This window comes from Myzus persicae, unplaced genomic scaffold, assembly GCF_001856785.1.
Source record: "Myzus persicae strain clone G006 unplaced genomic scaffold, MPER_G0061.0, whole genome shotgun sequence".
NCBI classification, from domain to species: Eukaryota; Metazoa; Arthropoda; class Insecta; order Hemiptera; family Aphididae; genus Myzus; species Myzus persicae.
The window spans coordinates 261,790-280,349 of NW_019100582.1; the positions used below are offsets into that span (position 1 = coordinate 261,790).

The following is an 18,560-nucleotide window of genomic DNA, read 5'->3' on the forward strand; positions in this document are numbered from 1 at the left end:
TTTGTCTCGATAGATTATTTTTATTTTGGCTAAAAAAAATAAGTCAATATTTAGCCTAATTTTTAGGCTAATATTATCACTTTGCTGAAACCAAAAATGTCATCAATAAAAATATTTAAACCTACATTTAAAAGTAAGTACCTAGTGAATTGTATTGATATCGTAAAGAGCTAAAAACTAAATTATATTTTAACTCAACTTAAACTTTTTGACTGAGTAGTTAATGCGCCCTCCTTTGACAATACGAATTTCTCTGATGAAAATATGAAATAATATCATCGTGAGCAGTTAAACATTAATATAAATATAAATATCGTTATATGTTGTCTGATGAAATCAGCCACACGGTCGACTGTTGTCATATCATACAAATATTACAACAATAACCATAATGCTAATATAACTAATAATACTAATAATAATATCAATTATATGTAGGTCATTGCAGTACCTGTAATAGTAACGAAAGCACGACGATGCCATGTGATCTCTGCACCGCGTCCGAGTAGTTGGCGAACAGCTGCGAGTTGAAACTGAATATCTGAAGCTGTAGGCAAAGAAAAAAAAAAGAAATGAAATAATATTGATGCGAAATTACGAAAACGATAATATTACTACATTACAATGTATAATGTCATCGTGTTACACGAGAGTGGCAATGGCCATATAATATAATAATAATAATAATAATAATAATAATAATAATAATGATATTACGTCGACGACGGACGGAATCGATTCCAATACCACCGCCGTCATTCGAATCGTTAAACTTTATTATACCGCGCCCAATTTAGTGTCCTATCAAAAAGCATTAAATAAATCACGAAACTTTTCTTCGCGGCACAAATTTTCACCGACGGTTTTCGCGTGTCGTGAAATTAAAAAAAAAAAAAAAGTTCGGGAACCACACCGTTCTATAATATACGACGTATATAAATACGTACGACGCTTTGAGCTGAAAATCACACGATCGGGTGGCTTTGCGAAGTGTACGATTGCGTTGAGCACAAAACACGCTCGCGTAGGGGACGAAATGGCCGAGATTGGAACTCGGAAGTCACGAAGGTGCAGTGGAATCGTCGCAGACTGATGATATAGAGTTTAATAATTATGATAATAATAACGTTACGATATCGTCATTATCGTCGTTTCGATTGCCAAGTCTCGTATTTCGGAATAATTTCGTACAGCTCGATGTCGGGTTGAAAATTACATATTTCTAGTGGTACCTTTAATAACATACGGTATGTGCATGAGTAAAATCTATACTATATAGACGAGTATATTATGTTGTACGTCATCGTTTTAGTGCGTATTTCACCGTTGTTGTTATTTATATTCGTCACCGCGGTACCTTGAATTGGTATGAACACATAATTATTCGCCTGGGCCGTAAGACTGTAGCACCAATCTCCTGTTTGCAGCATTTCATGTATATATTTAAAAATACACAATCACCCTTCCACAATGATGATGTACACTAATATTATCGAAAATAGATTCGTGCAATGATCGTAGTTCAATTTTTGCTGTAATTACTATCGCCGGTTGTCGATTGCGCATATTGTTAATTTTGACCTTTTTATAAGACAGTTGAGCATCGTTCGATTTTTCGGTTGTACATCGTTTGCGCATCAATATTATTTAGGGGTACACCCAAAAGCTCAAGTGGTTTTCTAACTTTAATCTTAAAATGTACACACCTCTAAATTAAAATGTTGTAAAAGTAAAAATGTAAACGCATGTGTTTTCATTATTTTTAAACTTAAAAATCTTAAGTTATTCAGCATCCATAAATATTATATATTGTATGGTATTTTTTTTTTTTACTCTCTTCTATTGCTCAGAATATTGATGAGCATTTGATGTACGATAATTTGGTGCAGGTAAACAGGCTATGCGCAAATGATGTACGGCCAGTAACTATATTTGTCACTGCAGTAGGTACCTTAAATTGATATTATGCTTTTACTAATTATTCATTTATTCACCTCGACCATAAGACGTTTGCACGAATGGTTTGATTATGACATTTGATTATGCGGGAACGATGCTAACATTTCAGATTTCGAAAAAACATAATTTTAATTTAGGGACACCTGTACAAAATAAACACTTTAAATTGTATAATTATATAACCTACGTATTTCGCTATTTTAGATTTTGAAGTGCCTATTTAATTTCGAATAACGTATAAATATTTCAATATAAAATTTATTGAACTAAAAAAGTGTTTATTTTTAAGCATGTCGAAACCATTAGTTTGTTAGCTTTTTATTAATATTTAAAAATACTTGATCACATTTTGTTTATGGTATAACAACAATACCTCAAACAGGTGCGTCATAATCATAGTCCACTAATTGTTGTTTTAGTTATTATATTTGTCAGCATTGTCACCGCAGTTGGTACTTTAAATTAATATGACGTTACAAATTTGCTATGACCGCAACACTATAAGCACGAACGGTTTGTGAAAATTTAATTTATATTTTCTTTCCTACGGTTTTTGACTGAAAAAAATGGAATAAATAATTAGGTGAAAGTGTTTACGTAAAAAGTTATAGGTAAACATAATATAATACATTTCATTATTTAAAATTTTTTTAAATTTAAAATGCTAGTTAAACGATCATTACTCAAAACCTTGACAAGATTACTTAGCTGTAATGTTATTAATATGCACAAATCAAAATTAATTCAAATGAAACATTTATTTTTAATTTGTTTAATGTTTACAACACATGCCTATAACACTGATAACAATTTAAGTAACGAACGGGGAAACATCTTAAAAGTAAACTAAAAATAATAAATACTTAAGTTTATAATTGTGTTTTAATTTTAATTTTCAATAGTTGCAGTAGTTATTAGTTATTAGTTTAAAAGAAAAATCACAAGTAGACCTACATTTTATTTTTAGTGATAACACATAAAGTGCACAAAAACAAAAAATAAATTGATGACATTGGAAATATTTCGGAAGTAAACCAAAAGGCCGAACTAAATAAATATTTAAGCTGTACAAGATGTACTTCAATTTGAATTTCCAATAGTTTTAGTAGGATTATAGCATAGAATATTTTACAATTTTAATTAATACATTATATTTTATTCGTTTCCCCAATTATAATTAATCCGTGTTTTTATGCAAGAAATTGTTACAAATCATTCGTGTTTGTAGTTTTACTAACAAGTCAGTCGGGTACGTCATACTTTAAGGCGTCAGAGGAAATTCAATTCAATTCCACTATACGAAATAATGAAAAATATAGTAATAGCAACAAGGGGACGTCACACCCGTATGTCGTTGTCTTGTTTTTATAAACTTATAATAAATTAAGATTATTGAAAGTATTACAATTAAAAAATGCACGAAAACTGCTTGGAAATTAAAATACCAAAAAAAAACAACAGCCTACCAAATACACTTACAGCTAGGTGGTGTTAATAGTCATTAACACCTATTCGTGTTTTGATATTTTTTGATAGTCTTTTTCTGATATCGTCTCCTTATGTTTATTCTCTTTAGATTACAATGTCTTATAGACGATGATATACACACTGCTCTCGGTCAAATTACTGTAATTAATAAATTAAATCTTTAACATATTAATTTTTGACAGGATTTACTACGCGTATAACATCCGGCCACTGCCCGAGAATCGATCAAATAATCGACGTGGAGCAACGGTGCTTAAGTAGGAACACTGCAGGTGTACACTACCCCGATATTATTATCATTATGGTTACGCAGACATTATAGTACTGTACGCACCTCAGATCATAATATACTATGGATGGAGCCATGACACACGACGTGTTGAAGCACATGATATAAACGACGAGTGTCTGACATTGACGTTTGATGTGCGCATGCCTAACCGTGGCACATTTTTTATCAATCGGAGATCAGCGACTAAATATGCGACGGCTAGCCTCGCGCATGCGCACATCAAACATCGATGTCAGACTCGGTGGTTATAATATGTGCTTGGAATTGTTTACACGGCCGATATGGGAATGGCTCCGTCCATTGTACATGATCCGAGGTACTTACGCACATCGTGTTTTTGAAACCCGATATTGCAGGTGGTATTATAATATCATGACGATGTAATGTCAGTCACCGGATAAAGTGTGGATATTGTTTCCGTATCGACGAATCCAGCTTCCAGATTCCCGATATTCTGCATGGAGAGAAAAAAGGTCGTCCCTATGCCGTGAAGAGTTGCAGTGATTGAAGGAAGTTGCCACGTTGTTACGTGTTGGAAATCACGTGACATCTCGAGATTTGATTTTTTTTGTACGAACAACGGGTGATATTATCGTTGTACTTGTTATTACACCATTTACCATTTTATTTTATTTGTCATAATGGTGGGTGAACGTATCATCATTACGTACGGTCATCCAAATGGACTCGAAAAATTGCTTCCATGCAGTATCCTGCGATATCTGGATGAATATAGGTATTTTGATTTTTATCATAATTTAGAGATGAAAATATTTTAAAGTATATTTTTATCTGCATTTATTCATTAGGTAATAAGAAAATTGTTGTGAAAAGATTTTCAATTTTATTATGATACAATATTTTTTTTTTTTGTCGTGAGGGGGGGGGGAGTTATTCGTGTTTCTAAACAATAGCATATTTTTTCGATTTAACTTTTATGTTCTATTACAGTTACTTTATGTATAATATTATTTATTACGTCTTGTATTTTACAATACTTATTTTGTAGTTTATTGTTCATTCTCGCTGTAAACACCGATGGATAATCGTGTTTAAGACACAAGTAATTACGAGTATAAAATTTAAACTTCAATATAATTAAATATTTTTATTTTTATTTTTTATTGATCATGAAATAATAATAATTTCTGCTTCAAGTACTAAGGCCGTTAGCATTATATTTACGTATACATTGCTCAAAATCTATAAAGAGAAGAAAAAATAAAGTTTACAGTTTTATACTTAGATATTTAAGTGCGTATATTGTAATATAGTTGGATAAATGGAATTTAATATTTTGATTCTATTGATAATTCTATTGTGCTGATTTCGTTGTCTAGATTTGGACCTGGAGTATTCTAAGGACGTGGCATACGTTACGTTTTTCTTTTTATTTCTCATATTTTCTACATTCCTCGAAAAATTATTATATTTGTAACAAAATGTGTGCTATATTACAAATGCAATTTATAAACGGTTTTTTTTTTATCCATACTAATTTTAGCCTTCTGATAAATACTAGCTAAAAAAATATTTCGAGTTTCAGCTAATATATATTGTCTAGATAAAATTAAAAAAAAATTATCCGTCTCACTATCTAGGTACGCTGTTGGCTATGTTTTTGCAAAATTGCTCTCGTGCAATTGGATACTGTTTGCACTCATGACAATACATTAGGCACACGTTTCAAACATGAAACTGCAATTATTATGCATGCCATGTTCGCATCAAATCCTACCTACTTGATTGGTAATTAAAATGTTGAACGAAAAACCAACTGCGATTGTGTGTTAAGTTGAATGGCGAGTACAATTTGTTATTCGATAGCGTAATAAATCATTAACTGCTACGAGCAAAGAGTCTTATGACACTTACATAAGTACCATCTGATTTTCAGCAGGGGCATTGGTGTATTATCGTTGCAATATTATACATCGTAAAGAGTATTTGAAATATAAATCCAATAATTATTCCATCAGCCTGAGTATATACTCATACTCACACGTATACACACGTTACTACGGAATGACCCGACAAATTAAATAGCTTTTGTTCTAATCAATATTTTTTTAGTCATGCCGTAAAGAAAAATTGTATGGACAAATTTTGCCCATAAAAACATTTGTTAAATGCATGATGCTTAAATTTTTACAATTTTTTTCATATGTCATGGGTTTTGTTAAGTAATTTTGATCCAGTCGTAAAAAAAAATTTAAGTACGAAAGTATACAAAGTATACATTTTTTGACAATATTTTATGGAAATTTTTAAATAGCCGAAGTATTTTTTTTTTAAAGATATCATTTTTCAATTTAATAAGTCTTACTTCAAAAAACATTTACATTTAAAAAAAACACAAAATTTAAAATACTGGACTTAGATACATTTTTTTCAATCAAAAACTTTCCCAAACAGATTTACAAATTTACTTTTCATAATAAACCAAAACATTCATCGCTCTGTTCAGACACTTACACTGTGAAACATCAAATTCTCTTACATGTGTAACGCAGTTCTTTTACATTTTTTTCCCGACTACTTAGAATAGTATTGACAAATTATACTGCTAACTCCCTCGGCGTACAGACTAGATCCAATTTTCCACCACAAACCACACATATAAGTTGTCGGTCCTGGCATATTATTGTCCCTTATAAAAAAAGTGTATACAGATCAAAAATAAATAAAAAAGCTTACAGGGTAATATTTATAGTTAATGAAATAATTCAAATCGTTTTATGATCAACATAGATTCGTCATACATTCGTCGAGAGACTAGAATATAGACTATGTATAAGTGTCTAAAGTTCTATCAATATTATTATCATTGTGTGATGGTCCCAAACCGATCGTCAAAGACCGTGTGACAGACTCTGTTTGAATGCTACACTGTAAGTATAGATTTTTGAACGAATGATTTTCGCAGGTCAAACACGGTATGATTACTACCGCGGTAGATAAACTCGAAAACATGCTCGTAAATTTAATGTTGAATATTGTACTAGCATAAGCCTCCGCCGGAAACGAATAACCGTTGATCGAGTGTTCGAAGCTTATTTCGTATTAGTGTGTGTGTATCTAGTAAAATATTTAAATGTCCGCATTTAAATAAATTATACATATTTTTGGTGGCAAAATTGTGATTTTATTATCACATGCAATATACATTATTGAGGGTAGTAGAGAGTAGAGCTGTTCATCACTCTAAGCCAGAGCCTGTTTATTTGATTTCATGTTCTATTAGTTATTTATTTTCATGTATGACTTATTTTTATTTTGTTCTGTCAATAACATATAGGCCCAAAATATTGTGAAATATATAATAGGTATTTACAATAAATACACTCAACGATAAGTACTAATATAGTAAGAACTAATAAGTAGAGGTAATAATGTTTATTAACAATGTTAATGAAGAACCAGTTACGAATTTGTTCTAGGATTTATTACCTACGTGTGTTTCACTATAGTTATTTTGTAGTATATTTATCACTATAAGCACCAACGGATAATCGCATGTTTGCACACATCCATTTACAAGTGTAAACATTTAAACTTTTATACTATTTTAAATATATTTTTTTTTTAATTCGATTTGACAAACAATCCGTACGAATTAGCACATTTAGTCTATATGATAAACATACAAGTAGTGTGTAACAACTAACAAGAGAGGTATGATCAAACTGGCCACGCATCAGTCACGCTCGGCCACTATATTTATGGCAAAACGTATGATTTTTGCAATTAAAAATTTACATTATTAGGTTTTTATTTTAATGAATTTGGACTATTCCGTATTTATAATATATTTGATGTATCGACTGACTGTATATTATATTTTCATCCAGATAAATTGGCACAAACGTCTGTTGTATAAATTAAATAAATGTCTACCCCCCAACATACTACATTCTTATGAGATCTTATCTCGATGACCGTTACTTTCAAATCCGTTATTTTATCGCTATGGGTATTCAAAATTTTTTTATGCGCCGTTTAAACAAATGCAGCCTACCTCTGCCGGAAACGAATAACCGTTGATCGAGTGTTCGGAGCCAATTTCGTCCTGCTGGCCGTAGTGTATGTGTATCTCGTACACTTGATATTTGTACGACAGCGGTCCGCCAGTGATGTTTATGTGATTCTTGGTGCCGTTCTCCAGATAAAACATAACGCTGTGACCGGTGTTGCATATCATACCGTCCACCTGTAACGATACAAAATGATAACAGTGGATTGGTGTGGCACGGTGGTTGTATGTTCAGTAACGTTTCGTTACTGCAGAGTGCAAGCACCGGCCGCCGGTGTCACTAGTTCCCGGATGGGAGACCCCACTGGGTTTTTCGTAGTGAAATATCCTCGCCAGGTGTTCTGACCGACCGTACCATCTCCCGCAGTAATACAACTCTGAATCCTAACAAAAGCTAAAGGCCGTAATTTCCTGTGCTTAAATTTAATAATAATAATAAAAAAAAATGTTGATATGATAAATAATAGTCTGAGTAATAGGCGTACCGGAGGTGGGATAATCTTACGTAGCTACGTAATCTATGAATCTGATAAAAACATCGTTTGTTACTGCAGTAAGCTGTAAAGTACACCAATGAATCGATGTACGGAAACACTACCTGATAATTATTAATCTGCTGGTAACGAATGAAAATGTTTTCAAATATACTTATAGTGATTGCAGAACTACTTAAGACACGCTAAGAAATGGCGAACATTGCATTAAAAATGTGTACAAATAAAAATTCACTGAAAATAGTCAAAGGTTGAGATTACATTTTGCGAATATTAACCGTACCTACTATTTTATGCGACAATACGTCATAATGCTTTCATCAGCTTAGTAAAACGTATTCAATGAGAATATTATTGTTACGAAATTATGGTGCAAAGATTTAAATTATTATTTTGTGTGACTAACCACACGCGTTATATCATCCATCGTGCTGGATATGATGAAATGATTCCACATTGACAGCGCGCGCTGGAGTTCGTTTGCAATTTTTCGAATTTCGATTGAAATTGGTGAATGGTAAACATACCATTGGCTTATAAAAATATTACAATTCGCATTTTATTTTTTTTTCCAAATGTCATAATATCTCATAGCATTGTATGTGTAAGCTGGGTCGATGCGGATCCAATGTTAAATCATTTGGAAATGTACCGTATCCAATGAGTTATGATATATAGTGTTTTAAATGATTGATCATCACGTATAATGAACTAAAATGTATTTTTATTTTTGTGGTTCTAAAGTTCGTCTAGTATTTTTAAAATTATGTCAACAAATTAATAACTATTTACATTTATATGCGTATAAATCTATATCTATATAGAACCCTTGAAAAGTTTTTCGCTTATACAGAAAAGTTACAAAGGTGTCACTTAAGCTAAATGGACTTTTTACAATGAGTCACAAACTGTAATTGCAGTAACAGTTGTAAAAAATGAGCGTAAAAAGCATTGTCGAAATGTATACACAAAATGGTATATTATGACGTGTTATGATGAATCTCGAACACGTACGTGGTTGTAAAATATCACGTGAGGTATAATTATCGAACCACACAGTTAACTTAACTTCTCTGAAAAACAAAAACAACGTTCAACATTGTCATAATATATACCTACGCTGGGGGTCAGGTCATGTCGACGAGTATATTGCAGCGAAAAAAAAAGTGATCACTGATCGACCATACTCTTTCAAAGTAGCCATTACAATGATAGCTCGTGTAATAAGTAATGGTTATTAAACAGAAGAATTGTTTAGGGGGGGGGGGAGGTCGTCGATGATACATATTTTACTGAAATTTATTTTTTTAACAAAAAATCAACATCTGTTTAATGTCCACTAAGCTACAGATTAGAGACATTTGGAGTAGTGTTTTATGGTTCTTAAAAAGGAATCAACAACTATCAAATATTATAATTATTTAGTTATACGATTATACTGTAATATTGTATGCTTATGAGTTATGACACAAAACCCAAATTCAAAAAAATTCAATACACCATAAATAATCTATATATTGTGTAATATTATTTTTAATTATTTTTTTTTTCTTTGTACAATATATATGTTAACGAAACGACCGATATTACTCAGGTAATAAATAATTATGTATTTTTTCTTTATTTTACACTTATTTTAATTGACAATATTACAGCACGTTAATATTAACAGTTGTGTGGTCAGTAATATGTTTTTATTCTCTTTAGTTTATAAGCTATTATATTCAACAGCCAAAAAGTGTTTAATAATAATAATCAATTATTTTTTTTTGTTTTGGCAGTTAATACACTTAAGGTTTCTACGCACATGTTGACACATGAAAATAATATCTACAAGTAAAGAAAATTTCTCGAGTTTTTTTTTCAAACTTTTTTGAAATATATCTGCAGCTGTCATAGTCTAAAAGTGTTTCTTCGGACATTATTGCGAAGTATTTAACTGCTGAACTGTTACCGAATTTAGTTAAACACAAACTCACCCGCTGCCTGTCCACGTGCAGTTCGGTCAAGTTGGGATCGTAGAGCAATTTTTCCGGGTCCAAGTTGACGGGTGACTGTCGTCGACCTTTGTTGCAAAGACTCCACTCTGGATTTATCAGGCCCCAGAACGCCGGACCTGGAAAGAACAAGCACAAAGCATTAAACGTGTTTTATTTTTATACTGGATACACATTGGGCTTTAATCGCCGCAAGAGGACATTTTTAAAAGTTGGGTTATTAAATCGATCACATAATATTATGTACAGTTAATAGCCAACTATAATCTATACTATAATAAGTGATAAATTTACAGATAATATAATACCATTTTTGCCTATCGAATATTTTATGACCGTTAATTTAGTGATTCGTAAAACTCGGCAGATAAATCATTATTCATATAATATCGATATTTTTTGACTGTAATCAATAATCATAGTTTACAACCTACAGACAACTAAATGCATGAAAAAAATAATATATCCATGTTGTTCATATTTTCATGGAAATATTTCTAATTCAAAACCTTGGATATACACTCTTGCGTTTTACGTGAGCATGAAACTGATTATGCAATTTAGGGACCGATGGTTAGGTTCACATCTGCGTGTAAGACATACGCTGTATGTGTACCATTAACCGTAACGTGGGTATATATAACTTCAACGATACAAAGTGGTTCTCTTGTCGACCCGTCCTGCAAGTCTGTTCGCATCTAACCCGTAAGACGTAATACGTCTTTGTATTTTTAAGCGGGATAATTAGTTTTAGTTTCGAAATGAAGTCTCAGCGCGTGTGTATTATTACACAACTACAAGTACTCGGGGACGATTTAGACTCCACTGAACGGCGAGCGAACCTCCGACGTATCGTTACAAGACTTGCGAGATTTTTAATAAGCCCCACTAGGTGGGTACTTCAGAAATAGTATTTTTAAACACGACCACGCACGGTCATTATATTACAAATGAGTAGGTATCATATAATATTATGTAACGTGGGGATGAGGACATATTGTTGAAATAATCACAATTTATTCTCGACAGTGGAGCACTCGAACATAGTCAGCACGCGTATGTCGATCAATATATCGCACGTATTTCACCATCAGTAAAGTTATTGTCTGATCAGTTGCTGTGTAACTTAAAATATTATTTTCATATTTTTTTTTTATTTCTTTTTACTTTCAATAGTTGTCGTTAAACGGATCTAGGCACGGCTGTGGGGCGTCCACGACGAAAAAGGAGTCAAATTTCTGAGCGTTCAGTCACCCGCTCACAAACCGTCATAGCCGATATTGCACTGAGTACCATCGTACCGATATTCAGTCTTGAGCGGTGGAATCCGATTGAGCACAGACGTTGTTTTTGAGTAACCCGATTGAGCGCAGTAAAACAAATAATGTAACGTTCATTTGTACGATAATTTTATTATTCTTCATATACAAATGTGAAGATGATTTTTAACATCGTGACAGGTTAAAATCGTTCTAAATACCTATGTATCCTTTGAAAATAGCGTTGCGTAATAATATACGTGTGAATAGAAAATAATAACGAAATGCGCGAGGGCGAGAAGGCGGAAAGTTTCAAGCGTGTGCGATAAAATATATAGAAATATACACTCGAAAGGAAGCAAATATTGTTACCTCGGCGATATTATTATATTTTCCAAAAACAACGAATACGCGTCGGGCCCTGGAAATGCTGTCACACACCCACCCCTCGCATCCGATAATGACCGAATCCCGCGGGACCTCTCACCCCTCGGTGCGTTGCAATTTCCGGGTTGCACTTCCTCCGCGGGTGAGCGTCCACAAACGTGACGTAACAATAATGATAAAACAACGCCCTGCACACATAACGCACGATAATAATAATGTACGCGAGTTATAGGGCGGAGGGTGCGGGGCCGGGGGTTGGAAATCCATCAGGTGTGTCGTCGTGAATCGTTGGCGAAACGTTACGCTCCGCGCTTTTCCGGCCGGACCGTGCCATAGGTTAGGGGTGGCGAGCGGGAAATCAGTGTCACGGTTGAATGAAAAACAAAAAAAATCCGAAAAAAACGTCGACGATCCCCGGATTAGGCACTATTATATCATACTCGTATAAACGCTACACGCGCGCGCGTGTGTGTGTGTATTATACATGTATAGGTATCACATAATGTACATGTAATGTGTATGTGTGTGTGTGTGTGTGTTTATATAATTCAGTCGTCGCAGTGGGATTAACCAGCCCGCCAGCCGCAGCCCGTGCAACATATACGTTGGTATATATACCGTATACCGCGTACTCTTGACTCTGTGCGAGTCGGCAGTGTGACACCACACGTGTTTTAGTATGCGCGAGCGAATTGATTGATAAACTCTAGTCGTTTCGACCGGAACTCAATCGGCCTGAACACGCCGCCGGCGAGTATTTTTACTCAAATTATTATTTTTCTACACTCGCTCGGTCCGTCCGTCCGTCGTTACAATGTGATAACCTGATCTGACCTGACCTAACCGAATAGTGACTAGGACGTATCGGTGTGTGAGACGTGCACGTTACATTCGATTTCGAATAAAACGGTATATATTTTTTTAGGAATTTGATTACAGTCAATTCTCAGGAGTACCCAAAGCGCGGAGGGGAAAAAAACGGTTTTCGAAAAAATCTGAATTAGTTTTTTCGGTGTAACTGGAAAACTAATAACACTATAAACATATACTTAACGTTTTCACCAAATGTTTATATGTTTATTTTTGTTTTTCCTATACGCCATACATTTTGACTCTTTTTGAGCTATTTACGAGAATAAAAAAAATTGTTCGTTCGGTCAAAATATTTAAAAATGTACAGAATTTGTATTAACAAAAGCTTCGTACATATTGTTATAATAACAGTTAAAACATATCGAAAATATATTGTCATGATTTTCTTTTGTACTCATTTTAAGTTTATAATTTGCCAAAATTCATGATAATCTTGAAAATATGCGCATTTTTTTGTTGTTACAAATTTATAAAATGTTCAATTTTAAAGTTCAGAATTTAAAATTGAAAGCAAGAAATCTCATAAGTAGTTCATACTGTGGCCACAAATTCAAAGTTTGCTTGTTTTTATAAGCATTGGCGTAATCTGTGGTAATTTTTTTTTTTTTTTGTGGGGGGGAGCTGTCATAGGAAAACTAAGAATGTATAAGATAAAAATACACTATCGCTCATTCGGTCAAATATCCTAGGAGGCAACTGCCTCCCACCTCTTCGCCTTCAGATTACTCGTACACCTATAGTTATAATAATATAATAACTTGACCTTGCCTAACTATAAATACGACGAACAAATGTATGACGTGAGTACATTTTATTTGATTTCGAATAAAACGATATTAATTGGTCATATTTCGATTTTGGTTATGAATATAGGGGCTCATTTATATTTTTCGATTTCCGGGAAACCTGGGACAAATATCATGATCTTAAGATTAATATATTATCTAGTCGATCGTTAATTGTGTGCAGTTAAAGCGAACATTTTTTTCGTGTTGCACGACGTTTTAGGAACAACATATTATATTATATTTATGAGTTCTATACAGCCATGCGTGTACAATAAACAGGTAAATATGTGGAAAAATGAGTGGGTACATATGAGTAACAACCGTTGTTTTCTTACCATGACCTGAGTGGAAGGTAAGGGTCATTAAACTCGGTATCATACATCTCCTAAATCGATATAATACTCTTCGAGAGATGCTAATGATAAAAGAAGCTCGACGTTTACATGTTGTTAATTGTTATTATCAAAGATGCGATCCGAGTTTTATTTTTTTAGGGGAGGAAGCAGATAGTGGTAAAATTTCAAGGTCATTAGGCTATAATAATATTATCCAATCGATTTTTTTTAATCGAACGCAGCTTGTCGTTGTTTGTGTTATTGCAAATGTATTTTTGTATAGTTTTAGGAACGAAATATTATATTATATATTTTATGCTTTCTATACAATACCATTAATTTACAAAGTACTGCAGGTATTTGGAGAATCGCATAGGTCTCTATGAGCAATAATCGCCGTTTTCATACCAGGTGCGGAGCTTATGGTGACTAAACTTAATATCATACATCTCCTTAATCGCTATAATATATACACCTCGAGAGATGCAGATGATAAAAGAAACAAAGTCGCAAAGGTACCGTTTTGCGACTGTGAGTACACATGAATATTACACAGTTCTCGGTTTTTATTCTATTATATTCATTAATGATATTTAACAAGAATATATATATATATTATGTGCACACACCTTCGTTTATATTCCTAAGAGTGAACCTTTGAAGAAGAAAAAATGTATACTATAACTATACACACAAGGGTATTCTAATTCAATGTAACAAAGCAGAGATTATAAACAGTTGTATTCCATATTGCTAACGAACTTTTGTTCGAAATGTATATTCTCTGTGTAAATCAATGAAATAAATATTTGTCTCGTTCGGAATAAAAAAAAAATAATCAAAAACAGTTCAAACGCTCAAATAAGCAGTAATTTGCGTTGTACACTAAGACTGACGGGAGTGACTGCTCGTGCCGCGGTGCTCTCCGACGACCTTTATTGAAAATTCTTGTGATCGATAGATTAATTTGTCCACCTTTATAATGCGTATCCAAAGTTTAACCGTAAAATGTAGACAAAGTTAAACCACCGTGTCTATGGCATGTTTTTTCTTCGTTCTTTCTCTAGGTGTCATTTGATTCATTAAAAGTTCACATTTCGATAAACGAAAGTGCTGTTTAATCGAGGGCAAATATTTATACAATGTATATTTATAAACTATATTATAATTATTATGAAATAACAAGTATATACGCGTAGGTCGGTACTACATAGAAATATAGAATTTAAACAGAAGACAAACACAAAAAAAAAAAAAACACAAACAAAACGTAAAAATAGTAACACAGCAGTTGATTGGACTTTTTTCATTATATATCATTCTGCATCCATTGTAATACTAGTAAATTCAATTTACTTAACTCTTTTAAAATAGTTCCACAAAAAGTAACGAAAAATTGATGATCTGCACTGAGATGGGTATTTATGTAGTATACTTAAATGTAAACCTAATGCATTGGACATTAATAATGTAATGGATGAGTTACATTTGAACTAAACGATAAATATTCGAAAAATTGTTCTTAACAAAGACGGAGTATCAGCATTTATTTCTTGGGATATTTTAGGATATTATATTATATTGTATTTGTGTTTTTAATAATAATTATTTTTTTTAATAGTTATATTATGATACCCTAATAACTGTTGACATAAGATATACAATATATTAAAATATAAAACCAAATTATTTTATTTGTATTTTTTATTAACATTAATTTTAATGTACCGTCATACCTGTATAACGGTTGTGAGTGGGTTCGTGGTATTAATAGCCTGAGGTTAAGTGCTTATTAATATGTATTACTAAGTAGCCTGAATATTTTGAAAGTAAAAATATTCTTAGAAATTAATACTCTAAGAAAAGTGACAAGTCGGTATTGTTAAAATGTAAAATATACATTTCTGCAAAATAACTACTAAAATCACAAGTGTGATAAAAATTGTCATTATTTTTCGTTATATTTCGTTATCCAACTTTATATCGAATAGGTATCCAATTTCTTCAAAATTGTAATTTTAAATGTCTGCAAAAAATTCTTAGATATTTTTTTTCATATTTTTACGATCATCTATGTTACTTGTTGGAACGCTTATGACAAAATATTGTAATACATTAACAATAAGGCTTATCTATTAAAAATTGTATACATTTTATCTACAAATTAATGTTTAAGGGTTTGTGACTTTGATGAGTTATCACTACTCAGCTAAGCATATAAAACAAGCAAAACGTATAATAAGTATAAATTGCACATGTATTCTACACGGAATAGCGTGGACTTCCAGAAATAACTTTCCATATGTGTTTTTTATTTAGAGAAAAAAACAAAATATAAATGTGGTCAAATTTTAAAAACAAAATCAAGATATGTTCAATAATAAGACTAGCTAATTCTTTCACAAATGTTTAAATTTTTCACAACGTTTCAGTTCACGCTCAAAAAGAATCAATGCTAATTAATCAAATTATAAGAATGAAGCTATTCAGGACCCAAGACTTTTTTTTTAAATTTTAAATTACTATTCCAATCATGTACATTAAATGTATTGTATAGTTCTAATATTAATGTTCAAAATGTCAGTAAACATGCAAAACGTAGTCCTTGTTCTTAAAAACATTTAAAATGTCATCAAAAATGTTTTTATTTTTTTACATTGTATCACGGCGTCATGTATAGGCAATATAGCTACATAGCTGTGCAGGATGAGAACAATCCCGCAACGTCTTAAAATGATCACGTCTTATGGTTTAATATATTATTTTAAGTTGTATTATATAGTTTCACTTACCATGTCACACATAATATTACGTTTCAAAATATTGTTATAATCAACTGATTGTAAGGATTTACATATACAACTATAAAATCCAGAAGTGTTATGTCACAATGCTCACAAAGCCCGAAATATGCCCGTAAATTATTAATAATTAAATAAGTAAACACTTGTGAATGGATAAATGCAAAAATGTTGAAACAAATGGTTAAATAAATTTAGGTGGGATATAAGTTTAGGGTTATACATTTATGCATATGAAAAATTTCACATGACATAATCACTTAACATTTATCTAAGTAACGTGCTTATTGTACTTCCGATGATAGTTTTATTTGATTTTTCTTAAAATTTAAATATTAAAGATGTCTGGATTCGATTCTGTACTTTCATTACGTTTTTACTCAAAAGCGGTTTTCAGCGTTTATACTCGTACAATGATTTATCATTGAATTAAAATTTATCATGTCATATTTTACAATGTTGTACTTTCGAGTTTTTAAAAAATTCTAAACTACCAACGAAGGAGTATACCTTCAAGACTCAGACTTCTGTTTTTTTCAAAGGAGAAATAACACTCCTTTATTTTATCTACTGTGGTTAATTCGTTCAATGTTCATTTTTAATCGTTTTCTCAAAACGAGAAGTAGTTAATTTATTTAACTTTGTGTACCAAATACGATATGTATATTGGTGTAAACATTTTAATAATTGAGAAATTACTTTCGGTTGGGCACATAAAATGTTTTAAAAAAATAATCCAATAAATAGTTTACAGTGAAATATGGTGGCTCCCATATTTGAGAGACATAATAATGTAATCGTTTGTATCGCCAGCAGAACACTAGCCTAAAGTGGTACGAAAAATCCAAATAATTTGAAAACAAGAGTCTCTACGTTTAAAAATCCCAAAAATCAAAATTTGAATAAACCCAAATAACCAAATTATTAAATGGGAGTCAGTATGGGCGTGGGAATCACCCTGTACGTAGATAAACATTAAACATAATGCTGTACCTGAATACGACCTATGTACCTGTGCGAATATAAGTCCATTGAATAATAATGTGTTTTTCGTGAGACGGAAACCGCCCAAATGGCAAATACAGTATAGTTTCGACATGCGAATAATAAAAACGAGTTTTTCTCTTTTTTTTTACTACGCAATCATCTGACATTTCCTCTCTAGTCCGTATAGTCTCTCCGTATCCACACATGCATCCACCACCCCCGTCTAGACCCAATAATTTTTTTTTTGTCTCTTACTTTTTTGCTCTCCACTTTTTTATGGACCGTCCATATATATATAGATGTTCGGTAAACTCACCGCGGCCGACGCGCCGATGCATATTTTTTTTTATTTATTATATAATATGCGAGCAATGTTATATGGCACGACACAACAACAATAATAATAATAATAATAGTAAAAAAGCAACGATGCCGTTCGGTTATATCTACACACCGTTCGCCATAAATTGCACGACTATGCGCAATGGCACGCCGTATAATGCACTATTTGCTCAGTCACATTTTTTGTTTTTTTTTTCACAACTTTTTCGTTGAGGTTTTTTGTGTTAATATAATAAATTGCTCATACGTAAATACACTATATAGTACTAAGTTGATAAAAAAAAAAAACAAAACACGAAGATGCACATATAAAGATACAACATATATTATTGTGCTTCAAAACTACTGCAATTGAAGAGCGTTTCAAAGTCAATTGGTTTTTCGTTTTGCGTTCGAAGTGTTTGCTCATTAGGATCGAACTTGTAATGAACCGTCTAACGTTGTATCTAATATTATTCACGAACGCAATTATTTTCAAACGACTATATCGTATTATTATTGTAATAATTATTTATTAGTTTTCCA

At 32.2% G+C, this 18,560-nt stretch overlaps 1 protein-coding gene across 2 annotated transcripts in view; it reads right to left on the reverse strand.

Annotated features, from left to right (window-relative positions):
* The window catches only part of LOC111034999 (carbonic anhydrase-related protein 10), a 264,532-nt gene that overhangs the window by 65,312 nt on the left and 180,660 nt on the right, over positions 1–18,560 (reverse strand). For both annotated transcript variants that reach the window (XM_022316479.1, XM_022316473.1), the window contains exons 4-6: positions 10,246–10,382; positions 7,758–7,949; positions 452–547 (exon numbers count right to left, since the gene is read on the reverse strand). In XM_022316479.1, the coding sequence (XP_022172171.1) occupies positions 452–547; positions 7,758–7,949; positions 10,246–10,382 (425 nt within the window). The remainder of the gene's footprint in view (positions 1–451; positions 548–7,757; positions 7,950–10,245; positions 10,383–18,560) is intronic.